The sequence below is a fragment of the Passer montanus genome, unplaced genomic scaffold (genome assembly GCF_014805655.1).
Source record: "Passer montanus isolate IOZ18808 unplaced genomic scaffold, ASM1480565v1 scaffold39, whole genome shotgun sequence".
NCBI classification, from domain to species: Eukaryota; Metazoa; Chordata; class Aves; order Passeriformes; family Passeridae; genus Passer; species Passer montanus.
Genome location: NW_024368707.1, coordinates 5,568,998 through 5,581,524, shown reverse-complemented (window position 1 = coordinate 5,581,524; position 12,527 = coordinate 5,568,998). Strand labels below are relative to the sequence as shown.

At 42.1% G+C, this 12,527-nt stretch overlaps 1 protein-coding gene across 1 annotated transcript; it reads left to right on the top strand.

The window, feature by feature from the left end:
- The first annotated feature begins 91 nt into the window (after positions 1–91).
- RABL3 (RAB, member of RAS oncogene family like 3) lies at positions 92–11,924 on the top strand. The gene is made up of 8 exons (XM_039717947.1): positions 92–200; positions 385–476; positions 2,059–2,188; positions 5,571–5,685; positions 6,849–6,999; positions 7,641–7,712; positions 8,525–8,563; positions 11,091–11,924. Exons 1-8 carry the CDS (start codon positions 155–157, stop codon positions 11,154–11,156), a joined length of 711 nt encoding a protein of 236 aa, XP_039573881.1. The 5' UTR covers positions 92–154; the 3' UTR covers positions 11,157–11,924.
- Positions 11,925–12,527: the final 603 nt, after the last annotated feature.

The following is a 12,527-nucleotide window of genomic DNA, read 5'->3' as shown; positions in this document are numbered from 1 at the left end:
GAATTCCCGCCCTCACCGGGGGTAAGCCAATCAGAAGTGAGAAGCGCGGCGGCCCCTCGGGCAGGCGGCCAATAGGTTGGGAGGAGCGGCAAGAACGCGCGCCGCGATTGGCGGGCGCCCCGGTGGGCGGGCGTTGTTGCTAAGCAGGGTAAAGATGGCGGCTCTGGACAGGGTCAAGGTGCTGGTGCTGGGCGACTCCGGTGAGTCCGTGTCCCCAGGCCGTGTGTCCTGCGGCCGCTCCTCGGCCCTCTGCTCCTCGCCTCCCTCCCCGGTACCCGCTGAGGGGCCGGGACCGCCCGCGTTCCCTCAGTGCCGCTCCCGGCCTCGCCACCTGCAAGCCTGGCACCGCCTCGCAGGAGTTGTTCTCTCTCTGTGCCCTTGCAGGTGTCGGGAAATCGTCGCTCGTTCACCTCTTGTGCCACAACCAGGTGCTGGGAAACCCGTCCTGGACGGTGGGCTGCTCCGTGGATGTGCGAGTAGGTGACGTGCACGGCCCCTTGGTGGCCCTGAGCCTGACGTGTGAGGAAAGGGCCTTGACTTTTTATTTTAATTACTTACCGCCCCAGAAGGAGGTGTACTTTGACCATGTGTTTTGCTGAGGGCTTCATCTTCTGATGCAAGCAGCATGTGAGCCAAGCACTTGTGTAAGCAAGTTTTGAGCTTCCAAGGCTGTCACAGTCAGACAAGACGTTTGTCACTCATAGCTCCGACGTGTTACAAGTCACAGGGTGGCTGATTCCTTGAGAAACAGGCAAGGAACAGCCAAACTGTCAGCCAAACACAGCAGGAAAAAGCAGTTCACTCATTTAGCTTGTGGAGACGCAGGAGAGCTCTGGGTGATGCTCCTGTGTTAGGAAAACAAATTAAAATTTAGGGCCTGGCGTGCTTCAGTGCTCTTAGACCTGGATGAGGAAATTGACAGGAGAAATTTATTGTTGAGACTGGGACATCCAGGAATGCAGAATTTGTAAATCACAAAGACATGTTACAGAAAGCAGAGCTGAAGAAGAAACTAGCAAAGAGAATTAACAAGACTCTCCCTACCTGGGAATAAGATAATAAATAAAAGGCTGGAAAAGTGGGCTGCTTAGCATGAGAAGTGATAAATCAATAACCCTTAAAAGATTGAATACTAATTAGTGAAGAGAACTGCATCACTTGTAAGCCAGTGAGCACTAATTCCTTCGTTTGCCAAAATGTATAAACAATTGCAAGTTTTGGTGACCGATGTACACATTTGGTGAAGAGCTACTCATGCACCTCACTGCTGAACAAAGTAGTGTTGATTTTCTAACCTAACTGGGTTGGAGAGTTTATTTCCTGGTTTTTGGTGGCAGTTGTGACCATGGGGTTGCTTCTCCTCCTGACTACTTGCTGCAGGACCTGCTGTAGGAAGAATGAGGATGCTCATCCAGCAGTCCTTTGGCCCAGCCTCCAGCCCTCATGGCACATTGACAGATGCTTTTTCCCTTCATCCCTCTTTGCTGCATTCTCCTTGAAATGCATAACCTAGGTTAGGAATGCATTTCCAGAATCTGAGGAGAGGAACATGGCAGTCCTGTTTGATTGTGGAGCAAAACTACTCAGCGGATCTGGGGACAGAAGTTGTTGATTAATTCAGTTGAGATGTCAGAGTTTGTGTAGGAAAAAGATGAGCTCAGTTGGAATCCAGGTCTGTCACCTGTGTTAATATTCTTGCAGTGCTGCCGTGTGGGTTTTAACAACTATAAGGAGTCAAGACCTTAATTTTTCTATTTGCTTTAGTAGAACACTGTGTCTGAGCACACCATGAGATGTTGGGTTTGTTAGCACTGAGATGCTCCCTGTTTACTCACCAGGCTCCCTCTCACATGAGATGGTGATCTCCATCTCTGTGGTGTCCAGTGGCTACTGCTTGACTCATTCCATCTCTCTTCCACTTGAGAGGTCTGAAATGGTGTCAGCACGAGAATTTCCAATTTTCTGTCCAAGTGCAATAATCCTTCCAGCTGGAAGTGTAAGTGGATTAACTCCCGTGACACGGTGCTGTCCTTATGTGTGATGTGAATTTTTCATCAGATCCATGACTACAAAGAAGGAACCCCAGAAGAGAAGACCTATTACATTGAGCTGTGGGATGTTGGAGGTTCTGTGGGCAGTGCCACCAGTGTGAAAAGCACACGAGCTGTGTTCTATAATTTGCTGAATGGTAAGTTTGCTTGGTGTAATTATGGTGTTCTGTTGTTTTCCTGTGTTAATATTCTTGCAGTGCTGCCGTGTGGGTTTTAACAACTATAAGGAGTCAAGACCTTAATTTTTCTATTTGCTTTAGTAGAACACTGTGTCTGAGCACACCATGAGATGTTGGGTTTGTTAGCACTGAGATGCTCCCTGTTTACTCACCAGGCTCCCTCTCACATGAGATGGTGATCTCCATCTCTGTGGTGTCCAGTGGCTACTGCTTGACTCATTCCATCTCTCTTCCACTTGAGAGGTCTGAAATGGTGTCAGCACGAGAATTTCCAATTTTCTGTCCAAGTGCAATAATCCTTCCAGCTGGAAGTGTAAGTGGATTAACTCCCGTGACACGGTGCTGTCCTTATGTGTGATGTGAATTTTTCATCAGATCCATGACTACAAAGAAGGAACCCCAGAAGAGAAGACCTATTACATTGAGCTGTGGGATGTTGGAGGTTCTGTGGGCAGTGCCACCAGTGTGAAAAGCACACGAGCTGTGTTCTATAATTTGCTGAATGGTGAGTTTGCTTGGTGTACTTATGGTGTTACTGTTGTTTCTGTTAGGAGCTGTCCCTCGGGCCAGAGTTTCAGGCAGCCTGCCTGAGGGCTACATTGTTCTCCTTTCTGATTTATACAGGAACAAATCTGATACCATTTGTAGGCAGAATTTCATGGCTGCAGCTGTGAACAGCAGATATTTCAGGCAAACCTGTGCAGATGAGCTCTATCAGCCTTTCCCTTCAGTCTTGTGCAGCTGGCACAGCAGGGAGGCTTTGAAGGTGCAGTGGTTGCCTTCACCTTTCTGGGTCTCATATACTGCAGAAATATGATTTATATTTTTTAAGACTTTTTTTTATTTATATTTTCTTGTCTGTTTGGTTGTAAAACCTACAGCATAAAAATGATTATTTCAATTTTTATGAACTTTGATAGTTACATCCTACCCTGGCAAATTTGAACTGTGTCCCATAAAGTTGCCATATGCTGATAACCATCTTGCCTCTGCTCATTTAGCTTACCAACTTATTTTTAAGAGTTGAATCTTGCAACTTGCTGCATATGTAGGAAGTAGTATTTTGTGCCTTCTGTTGGGGAATTGTCTTAAAGGCCTAGTAGTTCATCTGTGTCTCTGACAAGAGCAAATATGAGATTATAAACATAACAGTGCAGTATTTCAGTTGTTATTTTTTGTCATCCCAGGATAGTTCACTAAAAATAGATGTGTATCAGACTAACAACTGCATCTGAAAATCTGGCTCAAGTGTTCTGTTTGATTCTCTTTGCTTATTCCCACTCATCTGAAGACTTTTCAATATCATGTTAAGCCACGCAATAAACATTTTTGGCCTGTGACCAACTAATTATTTCTTCCTCCTTTCTCAGGGGGAAAACTGTGTTAGGTTCCTCTTGCTTATACTGTTAACCAGATTTCTGTGTATGAGAATTGAGTTGAGTTGTGCCCTCAAAGCAAGCCTCTTCAGTATATGAAAAAGAATTGATTCCTTTTTGATAGCAAATCTACAGTGTGCCAGGAAGTGTGGGTCAGACTTGGAAACGCCTTAGAACAGGCCATTAGGAAATGAAGTCTTGGACTTGTGCATCTGAATTATAATTGATGACATTAAAATAGAGTTATTTATCTCCACTGCCCAAAAGATACTAATTAGACCGCTTGCATATGAAGAGTGTTGACTTTGGTAGTTAACCTTGGGTCTTGTTTCTTTCATTAGATTAATTTCTCCATTAGAGCTTGTCTCACAAATTGCCTCTGCTTGACCTGATTTAAGAAGAGAAGATGAATGCATTCCTTCTGCCTGACTGCTTGTGCTTTCTGGGCTTGCAGTGGTCTGAAAGCCAGTCAGTGTTTGGTTGTGGCAGCAGCTGAGCAGGCTGCTGGGTTGTTGACCAGGCTGGTACAGTTTGGTTTTGGATTATCCACAGATCTTCTTCTTTGCTGGCTCTCCACCTGGTGTGGGGACTGGGATAGCTGAGGACAGTGAAGCTTTGGCTTGCAGACCTTGTTGTGGGGGGAGCATTTCTTTGAGTAGTCTTTGAGCAGGTCCTGCCTGCGCTTTTTGGATGTTGGCAGTCTTTTTCTGCTGCTGCAGCAAACTGTGCAGGTTTTAGGTGAAGCAGATAAGGAAACTGACCAAAGACATAACAGAGGGGAGGATGTGTGGAGGTGGAGAGTGTTTCTCACAGGTTGTGCAGCAGTGCCTCTGGATCTTGCTGTAGGCCAGGTTATGTTGTATCAGGCATTTTCTCTCTACACTGGTGGTGGACACGCAGCAGAGTTGCCTTTTTGTACTGTTACTGAGATAAATGCTTTGAAATAGGGCTATGGTTGTGATATGCTGGGAACTCTCGTGGGAGAGTCTGTGCACAGTCATGTGGGGTAGTGGGAAATGTTTGTGGAAATGTAGTTTGTTCATGGTGTGTGCAGTGGGTGGCACCTCTGGAAGTTATGGTGAAAGACTAAATTGGTGAGTTTTTTCCACCTGTAGGCTGTGAAGTGTTTTGAGAATGAATCCTAATGCAGATAAGGGGTATAATTCCATTTTGTCCTTGAATTGATGATAGTTGAAGTCTGGAGGAAGTGGGAACATTCCACATATTGCAGAAGGTGTGAATAAATAGAAGAAATTTGCTAGCAGGAGTTGGTAATTGAGTTAGGAACTGTGGTTATCAGAAGTGGGTGTCTGTTAATAGCACAGCTAGGAAGCTTGACTCTGTCTCAGAATTTACATTTTGAAGGCTCATGGAAATGAAAAATGCTAGAAACTGAATCTTAAGTACAATAAATCTTATTAATTCTTGCTTTTACCAGCCATTTGGTGGACTATGAAATTTTGTCAGTGTCTGTTTCCCCTTTGGATACATCCACAAATATATAGCATTAATTCTTGAAGTTGCAGTAAAGGCAGTAGTTGTCTCTGAACTCTTTTGAAACAAAGAAAAAGCCTTCAGACTTTATAGATGGTGTGATAAAAAATAATTATGTTTACCAGAGAAAGGCTAAATTTTCTGCTGCAGTAATATAGAATTTCAGTATCATGAGAAGTAGACAGAATCAGTGAATGCCTGCAAGCCTTTTGCAGATTAAAGCCTGAGATGGCTGTTTGTTTCCTGCTTTCATGGGATTTTTTTCTTAGCTCTTAGCCAGTTCTTGATAAGCAGCTTTAAAAAACCTGTTGCATCCTGATATTTTCAGCCTTACTTATTCACTGTAACTGAATTGGTTATACATCCCTTCATTCTCAGATATCTGGGAACCTGTGGGTGTCATTTTGGTAAGATAAGGAAGAGAATATGTATCTTTAAATGGCATCTTGCTGTCTTGTCTTTCACTCTAGGGATAATTTTAGTGCATGACTTGACCAACAAGAAATCATCTCAGAATTTGTATCGCTGGTCTTTGGAAGCACTCAACAGAGATGTTGCTCCAACAGGAGTTCTTGTGACAAATGGGTGAGTGAAAAACAAACATGCAGAGCTCAGACATGGTAATTCCAAGCAGTTGTAGAAGTTTTTGTTCATTTCTGAGGCTACTTGGTCTCCACAGGAAAGTAGATGTGGTTAGACTCAGAAGAAAGAAAGCAAGAAAGAAGGAAAGAAAGAAAGAAATTGAGAATATCAAAGAAAGTTGATTGTTCTTTTTCTTTTATACTGCCAGACAATATCAGGCAGTTCTGACAGCTGATTCCCAAACTGGGTGGCAGAGACCTTGCTCTAAGGGAAAAGATGTTTATGATCCTTTATTTGTCTAAGGTCTCTGTGAGAGTGGGTTCAGTCCAGTTACAAGATTTCTTTGTCTGTACTGAGAGATGCCACTGTACAAGAAATGTCATGGGACAATGTGTCTGGGCAAAGAGGCATTCCCTCCATGCACCAACAGTGAGGAAGTTCACTTCATATATTTTTGGTTTGGGTGATGGGGGAATTATTTTAGAAGCATGGCTAAAAGAGCTTAGAAAACTCTGCTTAAACAGCATGTTCATAATTAGCTCTCCAACACCTTGTCAAGGATTTCCTCCTGCACCTCTTTGCTCCTGTCATCCATCTAGTCAAGGAGGTTTTAAAATCATTGCTAAACCTCACACGTGAGCAGGAAGGCAATAATGAGGAGTAGCTTCTTGAGGGAAAAATATCAATTGTTTCTCTGTCTGTTCTGCTACACAGCACAGTTCTCTAGAAATGTAGGAGATTGGAAAGAGGATTTACATTGTATAAACTGCAAAATTCTCCAGTGTCTCTACAGATAGGTTCTTCACAATTGTTTTAATTTTCAGAAATTTAACTTCTGTCAAGGACAGATGTTCAGCCACTAGCAGTTCCTTGCTCAAGTTGTTGCTGGTTGTAAAATTACTTGCTAGAAAGCTTGGTTTAGATAAAAATGGCAGACAAGTGATTATCCTAGCTAAGGAAAGTGATTGAAGCTTGGATTCCTATGTAGTGACTCAGGTGCAGAAGCCCTTCCTTGATTTAAAGATTCTGCACATTTTAACTTAGATAAATGGACCGTTAATAAATAAATTACTGGTTTTTGAGAGGCACAGGGGAGATGATGTCGTACTTGTGCCCACTTACATGGCCATTGTCTCATTCAGGATTGTCTTTCTTTCCCTCATCAGTGACTATGACCATGAACAGTTTGGTGATAACCAGATCCCACTGCTGGTAATAGGAACTAAACTGGATCAGATCCCAGAAACTAAGAGAAATGAAGTTTTGACCAGAACAGCATTCTTGGCAGAGGATTTCAATGCTGAAGAGATAAATTTGGTTAGTATCCTTGTCGTCTTTGTTGTTTTTCTTTTGTATAGGAGTGAGTCCAATTTTTAGTAGGCAAAGATGTAACAAAAATTTGGCTTTTGGAGATTTTTCCAGTAATGCCAGTCATTCACGTTTCTGTTGGCTTTGCCCCTTGCTTGATGAAACAGATTTCTTTGTTTCACTGTAGGTGGATGTAAGGGGTGTTGCATAAGGTCCCTTAAGCTTTGAATTGTTGGCTGCGAGTTAAATTTTCTTTTTCTTGTTCATAGCTCTGACATAGACTGTCTGCAAATTAAACATGAAGATGACTTTATATAGATCTATGGGTACAAAAATATACATGTGCTGTGTGAATGCTTGTATACACACTCCCAGTCTCAGGTGTAGCCTGTACAAATCCTTGCCTGACTGTACATCTGGTGGTGGAAGGAAGATGTGGAGCATTTGGGGGTTGCTTGGAATTCTGCAGTTGATTCACAGAGCAGTTGGTCTTTTCTCTGAAGTGGCTGTGGAGCAGAAATTAGCAGATCATTGTTTTCCCTTGCTGATAGTGTGTGTCGGGGGAAAGGGTATGCTCCTTTTCCTTGTGTTTGGCTTCCTTGCACTGATTTCCTTGTGCTTGGTTTGTTGTTGTCTTTTGGGTGTTCTAGGACTGCACCAATCCTCGTTACCTGGCTGCAGGTTCATCCAACGCTGTCAAACTAAGCAGGTTTTTTGATAAGGTAAGTCAATGAAACAATGTTTTATTATCCTGTGCATCAAATACTGGGATTTGAGCATGAGCAATAGTTTAAGCTGCTCCTTTCACATTTCACTCTCTGAGGTAGTTCAGGTCAGGTGTGGGGAGGCCAAAGATTGATCTGCTTTTGGAACCCTACAGGAGATAGCTGATCTGCATGAAGATTTAGTTCCTGATCTGCATAGAGCAGTGACAAAGAACTCACAAATGTGCAAAGACACTCTGCTTACGCTTTTGAAGTTGTCTGGCAAGCCAGAGGGGTTGCAGCATTCTGGTGTGGGGAGATACAAGACTGGTTGTCTCTGTTGATCCTAGTTAAAGCAGCCTTTAGGAATTAAGAAAATTAATTAAGAATATTATTCTCCCTTCCTTAAAAAGAGACCATAAAGGTCCACTGTACAAATGAGAGAAGGAATGCTCTGTTTTAAGCATCCTCTGGGCAAAGATAGCATAGTGGGGCTACTGTGCAGTAGTAGGAGCCAATATCCCTGCAGAGGGAATGGGAGTAACTGAGTCTGAAGCAGGAGACACACAAACCATCACCTCCATTACCCAGGAGGGCTGTGTTGAAGTTGAGGATGACTAGACAGCTTGGACAGCTTGTCTAAGAATGACTGTAGGTGGCAACTCCTGTGTGAGCTAGAGCATTGCACTAAAGCAGTAGCCTGGAGCAGAGAAGTGGGGTCAGACCTTGTCCCAGTTAGCCATGAGTTTTAGTGCTTGTGTGTGAGTGTTGGTTGCAATCCCAGGTTATGCGTGTGCTGTGCAAGCTAAGATCATTCTCTGTTGTTCCAGGTCATAGAGAAGAGATACTTCTTAAGAGATGGCAATCAGGTTTGTTACTTTTCTTCCTCTTTTGTTTCATTTCTTCCCGTGTAATGTGAACTGCTGACATAGTCCTCTTTAACACACAAGCTTTGTGCAACCTAATGACAATCTGTGCTGGTAATTTAATTCTTGTATCTATGGGAGCACAGCTGTTAAGGCTAGACAGAAGAATGGCTGACTTTTGTCAGCTGAAGTATTTGTCTGTAAAGTGATTGGCAGTGAAATACTTAAGTATGCTAACATAGTGGAAGTTGGAAGAATGAGGTAAAATAGGCAAATATGATTTCTTTCAGCTCTGTCAGCTTCAGGCTGCTCCATTGTAGATTAAGGCCATAGATGATATCCTGAAGGTCAATGAAAGGGTTTGTTTTGTACAGCTGGAACGAGATTTTATGTCTAATACAGGTAGTTTCCAGAGACTCAGTGGAGCCACAAGGAAAATGGCAGTATGATATCAGCTTGTTATTAATTCCTAAAGGACTGAATTAACTGTTTCAGCCAGTTGGGGAAGTACTAGCAAAATGACTTCTGATTTGAGCAGGCCACTTCATCTTTTGTGGCCCCCACCTTCCCACGTGCAGTCTGCCATGCAGGGAGTAGTGAAGTTGCATTTACCTTATGTCAAGGTGCTGCAAGTTACCATGAAAAGCATTGCTGAGGTACAGTCACACCTGTACATTGTGCTGAAAGCCCCTGGGGTGTGGGGGGGAAATAGTCACAGATTACAAAATGCTTCCTTTCTTTGAGTGCTTTTGCAGTGCCTTTTGAAAATAAATTTGCTTTTCCCTCTTTCAGTTCTGCATGATGCCTTTTTTTATTCCCCTCTCCTCCACACATTCTAGTGAAAGGAAGTTTCTCTTTCATGAGAATAATATCTTAGTGCAGAAACCTGCTTGTGTGCTGGTTGTCTTTGATGCATAATGTAAGATTTTTATTTTTATCATTTGATCCTATTTAGTGGCTAGCCAGGGATTAACTGTACATTCCTTTTGGCTGTGTGCCATAGATTGCAGCCTGCTGATGACTGCCTACTTCCCTGACAGGAGCTCAAAAGCTCAAAACAAATCTTAAACAGCAAACAGTCATGTTTAAAGAGGCAAAATCCAAATTGGAAATGGAGACTTCAGTACAACCTCTTAATGTTATAATTTGAAGTTGTCTATTTAATGTAATTCTTACCAATGTGTTTGTGGGTTTTCTACAATAGGTCGCTACGATCATTCGTGTTTTGAGGTATTTCTGTTAAAAACTTCTTCAGGATGAAAAGAATGATAAGTTTCAAATTGTTCATAGCTATGACTTCAATCAGATATGTGATAAATAATTATTACTCTTAATTAGTGACTTTGATGTAAAAAATGCTAATGCAGATAACTTTTTACCTTTTTAGTTATAATGATTGCATTTTTCCTCTTTAAATTCCTGAAGCAGTTTTCATGAGGTGAACCTTTGTACAGAATCTGCCTGATTTTATCCTTAGAGATGATTGCTTTTCAGAGATGAATAAACTAGTACCTTAGTGAATACCTTGCATATTTGAGTTTTGGGCCTGAAAACCCCAAGTAAATTTAATCTGTGGAGTTTTTACAGGACTTTTATTTTGGGAAAGCTCTTCAGCTCTCTGCTTATCAGTGAAGTGTGTAACCTCAGCAATCTGCTGTGAATTGTAGATGGTGTTTTTGTCCCATACATGCCCATGTTCTTCTGGCATGATTTGTAGGGCTTGGTTGACTCCCTCCATTTTAACAGACTGTATTTCCTATGAATTTGTGGAACTCTTTTGGGAAGGTGTGTTTCTTCTTGCTTGTAATGAGTAAGGTAAAAGTTACTCTGGCCTGTAATCAAATAGTTTTATGATACCAATAGGGCAGATACTCAGTATTAGAAAGCAGCACATCACCTTCTTTTGGAGATTCACAGGTGCATTGGATTGAAAATCTGTCTGAAATGTTGTTAAGGCCAGAGAAGCTTCTGATGGTTTCAAGTCGATTTTCTTTGTAAACATCCATTGTCACTGTGTAAGCAGTGTCTGCAGATGGGCTGCAAAAGCAGGAGTGCTAATCCTTTGTATTGTTGCAGCCATTTCTATCCCAGTGATTTTCTTTAAGCTTTCAGTCACTGATAAAACTGTACTTTCAACTGCCACTGAAGTGCTGCTGCCCGGGTTTGAAGGCATAAAGCCTCAACAGCTCTTTGATAGGACTTGGTTTATATTGTTTTATAGTTTTAAAAATGGATGGAGGAGAAATTCTTGTGTGCACTTGAATCTGCTTTGAAATCTGTCATTAACTGTGTTAGGATTGAGGCTTTCAATTTCCCTTGCCAAAAAGCCTTAAGGAGCCCCACAGAACAGATGAGCCATAGAGGAGTTGTGCAGTGTTTAATTAGAGGTGCTCCTCTAGCAGTCAGCTGAAGCACTGTGGCCCTGATTCTGGAGATGTCATGGAAGATGCTGCAGTTGGCTTGGTAACAGTGTGGGCTAGAGGGAGCTCCTGCTGATTCTGACATGATAACTTGTCTTTCCTGCCTCTAGATTCCTGGCTTCTCTGAAAGGAAGAGGTTTGGAGGAGGAACAGTGAAGAGCCTTCATTATGACTGAGCACTGAAGAAGTGGAAGACAACTTTTCTGAGCTCCTAAAGACATTCCTGTTCCCACAGGATGCTCAAAGACAGTAATGCTTCTGTCAAGCAGAGTAAAATGATATTACAGCTGGCTAGCCTGCTGAAGCTTCTGTTGTTGGAAAAGACTTGGGAAAGGTTTTCCAAAGACCTAATCGGGAGCCTAGAGTATTGTTTAGGATTGCAGACCATCTGGATCTATGGGAACATCTGGGGAAAGTGTGCAATAAGTTGAATGCCTCTCACTGCTGTGGGAAACTTCATCATACACAGCAAGTATATGTGACATCCTTGTATCCATTTGGAAAACTTATGGACACTCTTTGCAATGATTTGCATTAATTTTACCTCTAAAGGAAAGATGACATTGAGTGGGCCTTTCATGTACAGTAAAGTGACCAAAAGAAGTGAGCAAAACATAACAATGGGTAAGGAAAACTGGTCTGGAAAATAAGGGAATGCCTTCATTAAATGAATGGAGTGTTGTTTCACCTAGAGCACACTGTTCATCCCTATTCAAAAGGGATAAAAGCAATAGGCAAGATATGAAAAAAAAGATTTGAAGCCTTAAAAAGAAAATCATTAGTAGAAAACAACTGGTGTTAGTTCTGCTGCTTAAATTAAAATTGTTTACTTTGTAGAGGGCAAAGTAAATCAGGTTCTCCTGTTTATCTTTTCATAATTGATTGTGGTCTTGTTTTTTATATTAAATTAAAAGGCAATTCATTGAAAACTGATGGAAAAAGTATGTTTCTATACCGTGCCTATTTGGGACAAATGTGACATGGTCCTACTGAACCTGAGGACTTAGTGGATTCAGAAAACATGGAATGTAAGAACACCTTCTGAATTAGAATGGATAGACATTTAGAAGGGATATAAAGCTGTGTAAAAAATAGGAACTGAGCATGATTGGTGGGAGAGTTCTTGTGATAGAGATGTTTCCTTTACATAGTTAGCACTAAGGATAAAGGAGACTTGATCTGGTTTGATCTTCTGTACAGGTCTTGTGTCCCTAAGTAGCCCGAGCTTTGCACGATTTCTCACCTTGCTAGAAATCCCACATGGAGTGGTAAAAGCCTGATTTATGGCAGTTCCTTCTTTCCACACCTTCCTCACAGTCACCCATAATGGTTAAGCCTCTGGCAAAGGCTAACTAAGAGCTGGAGTTAGATATAAATAGAGATTAATAATAAATGGGGATAGAAGAAAGTCAAATGCCGGTGTGAAATTGACAGGGAGCAGAGTTCTGCAGTCTCTGGATTACCTCTGCCTGCAGCACTCCTGGCAGCTACTTGGAAATAAATGGAAACCTGCCTACTGCCACTAATCAGGCACAAAAGTGACAGCT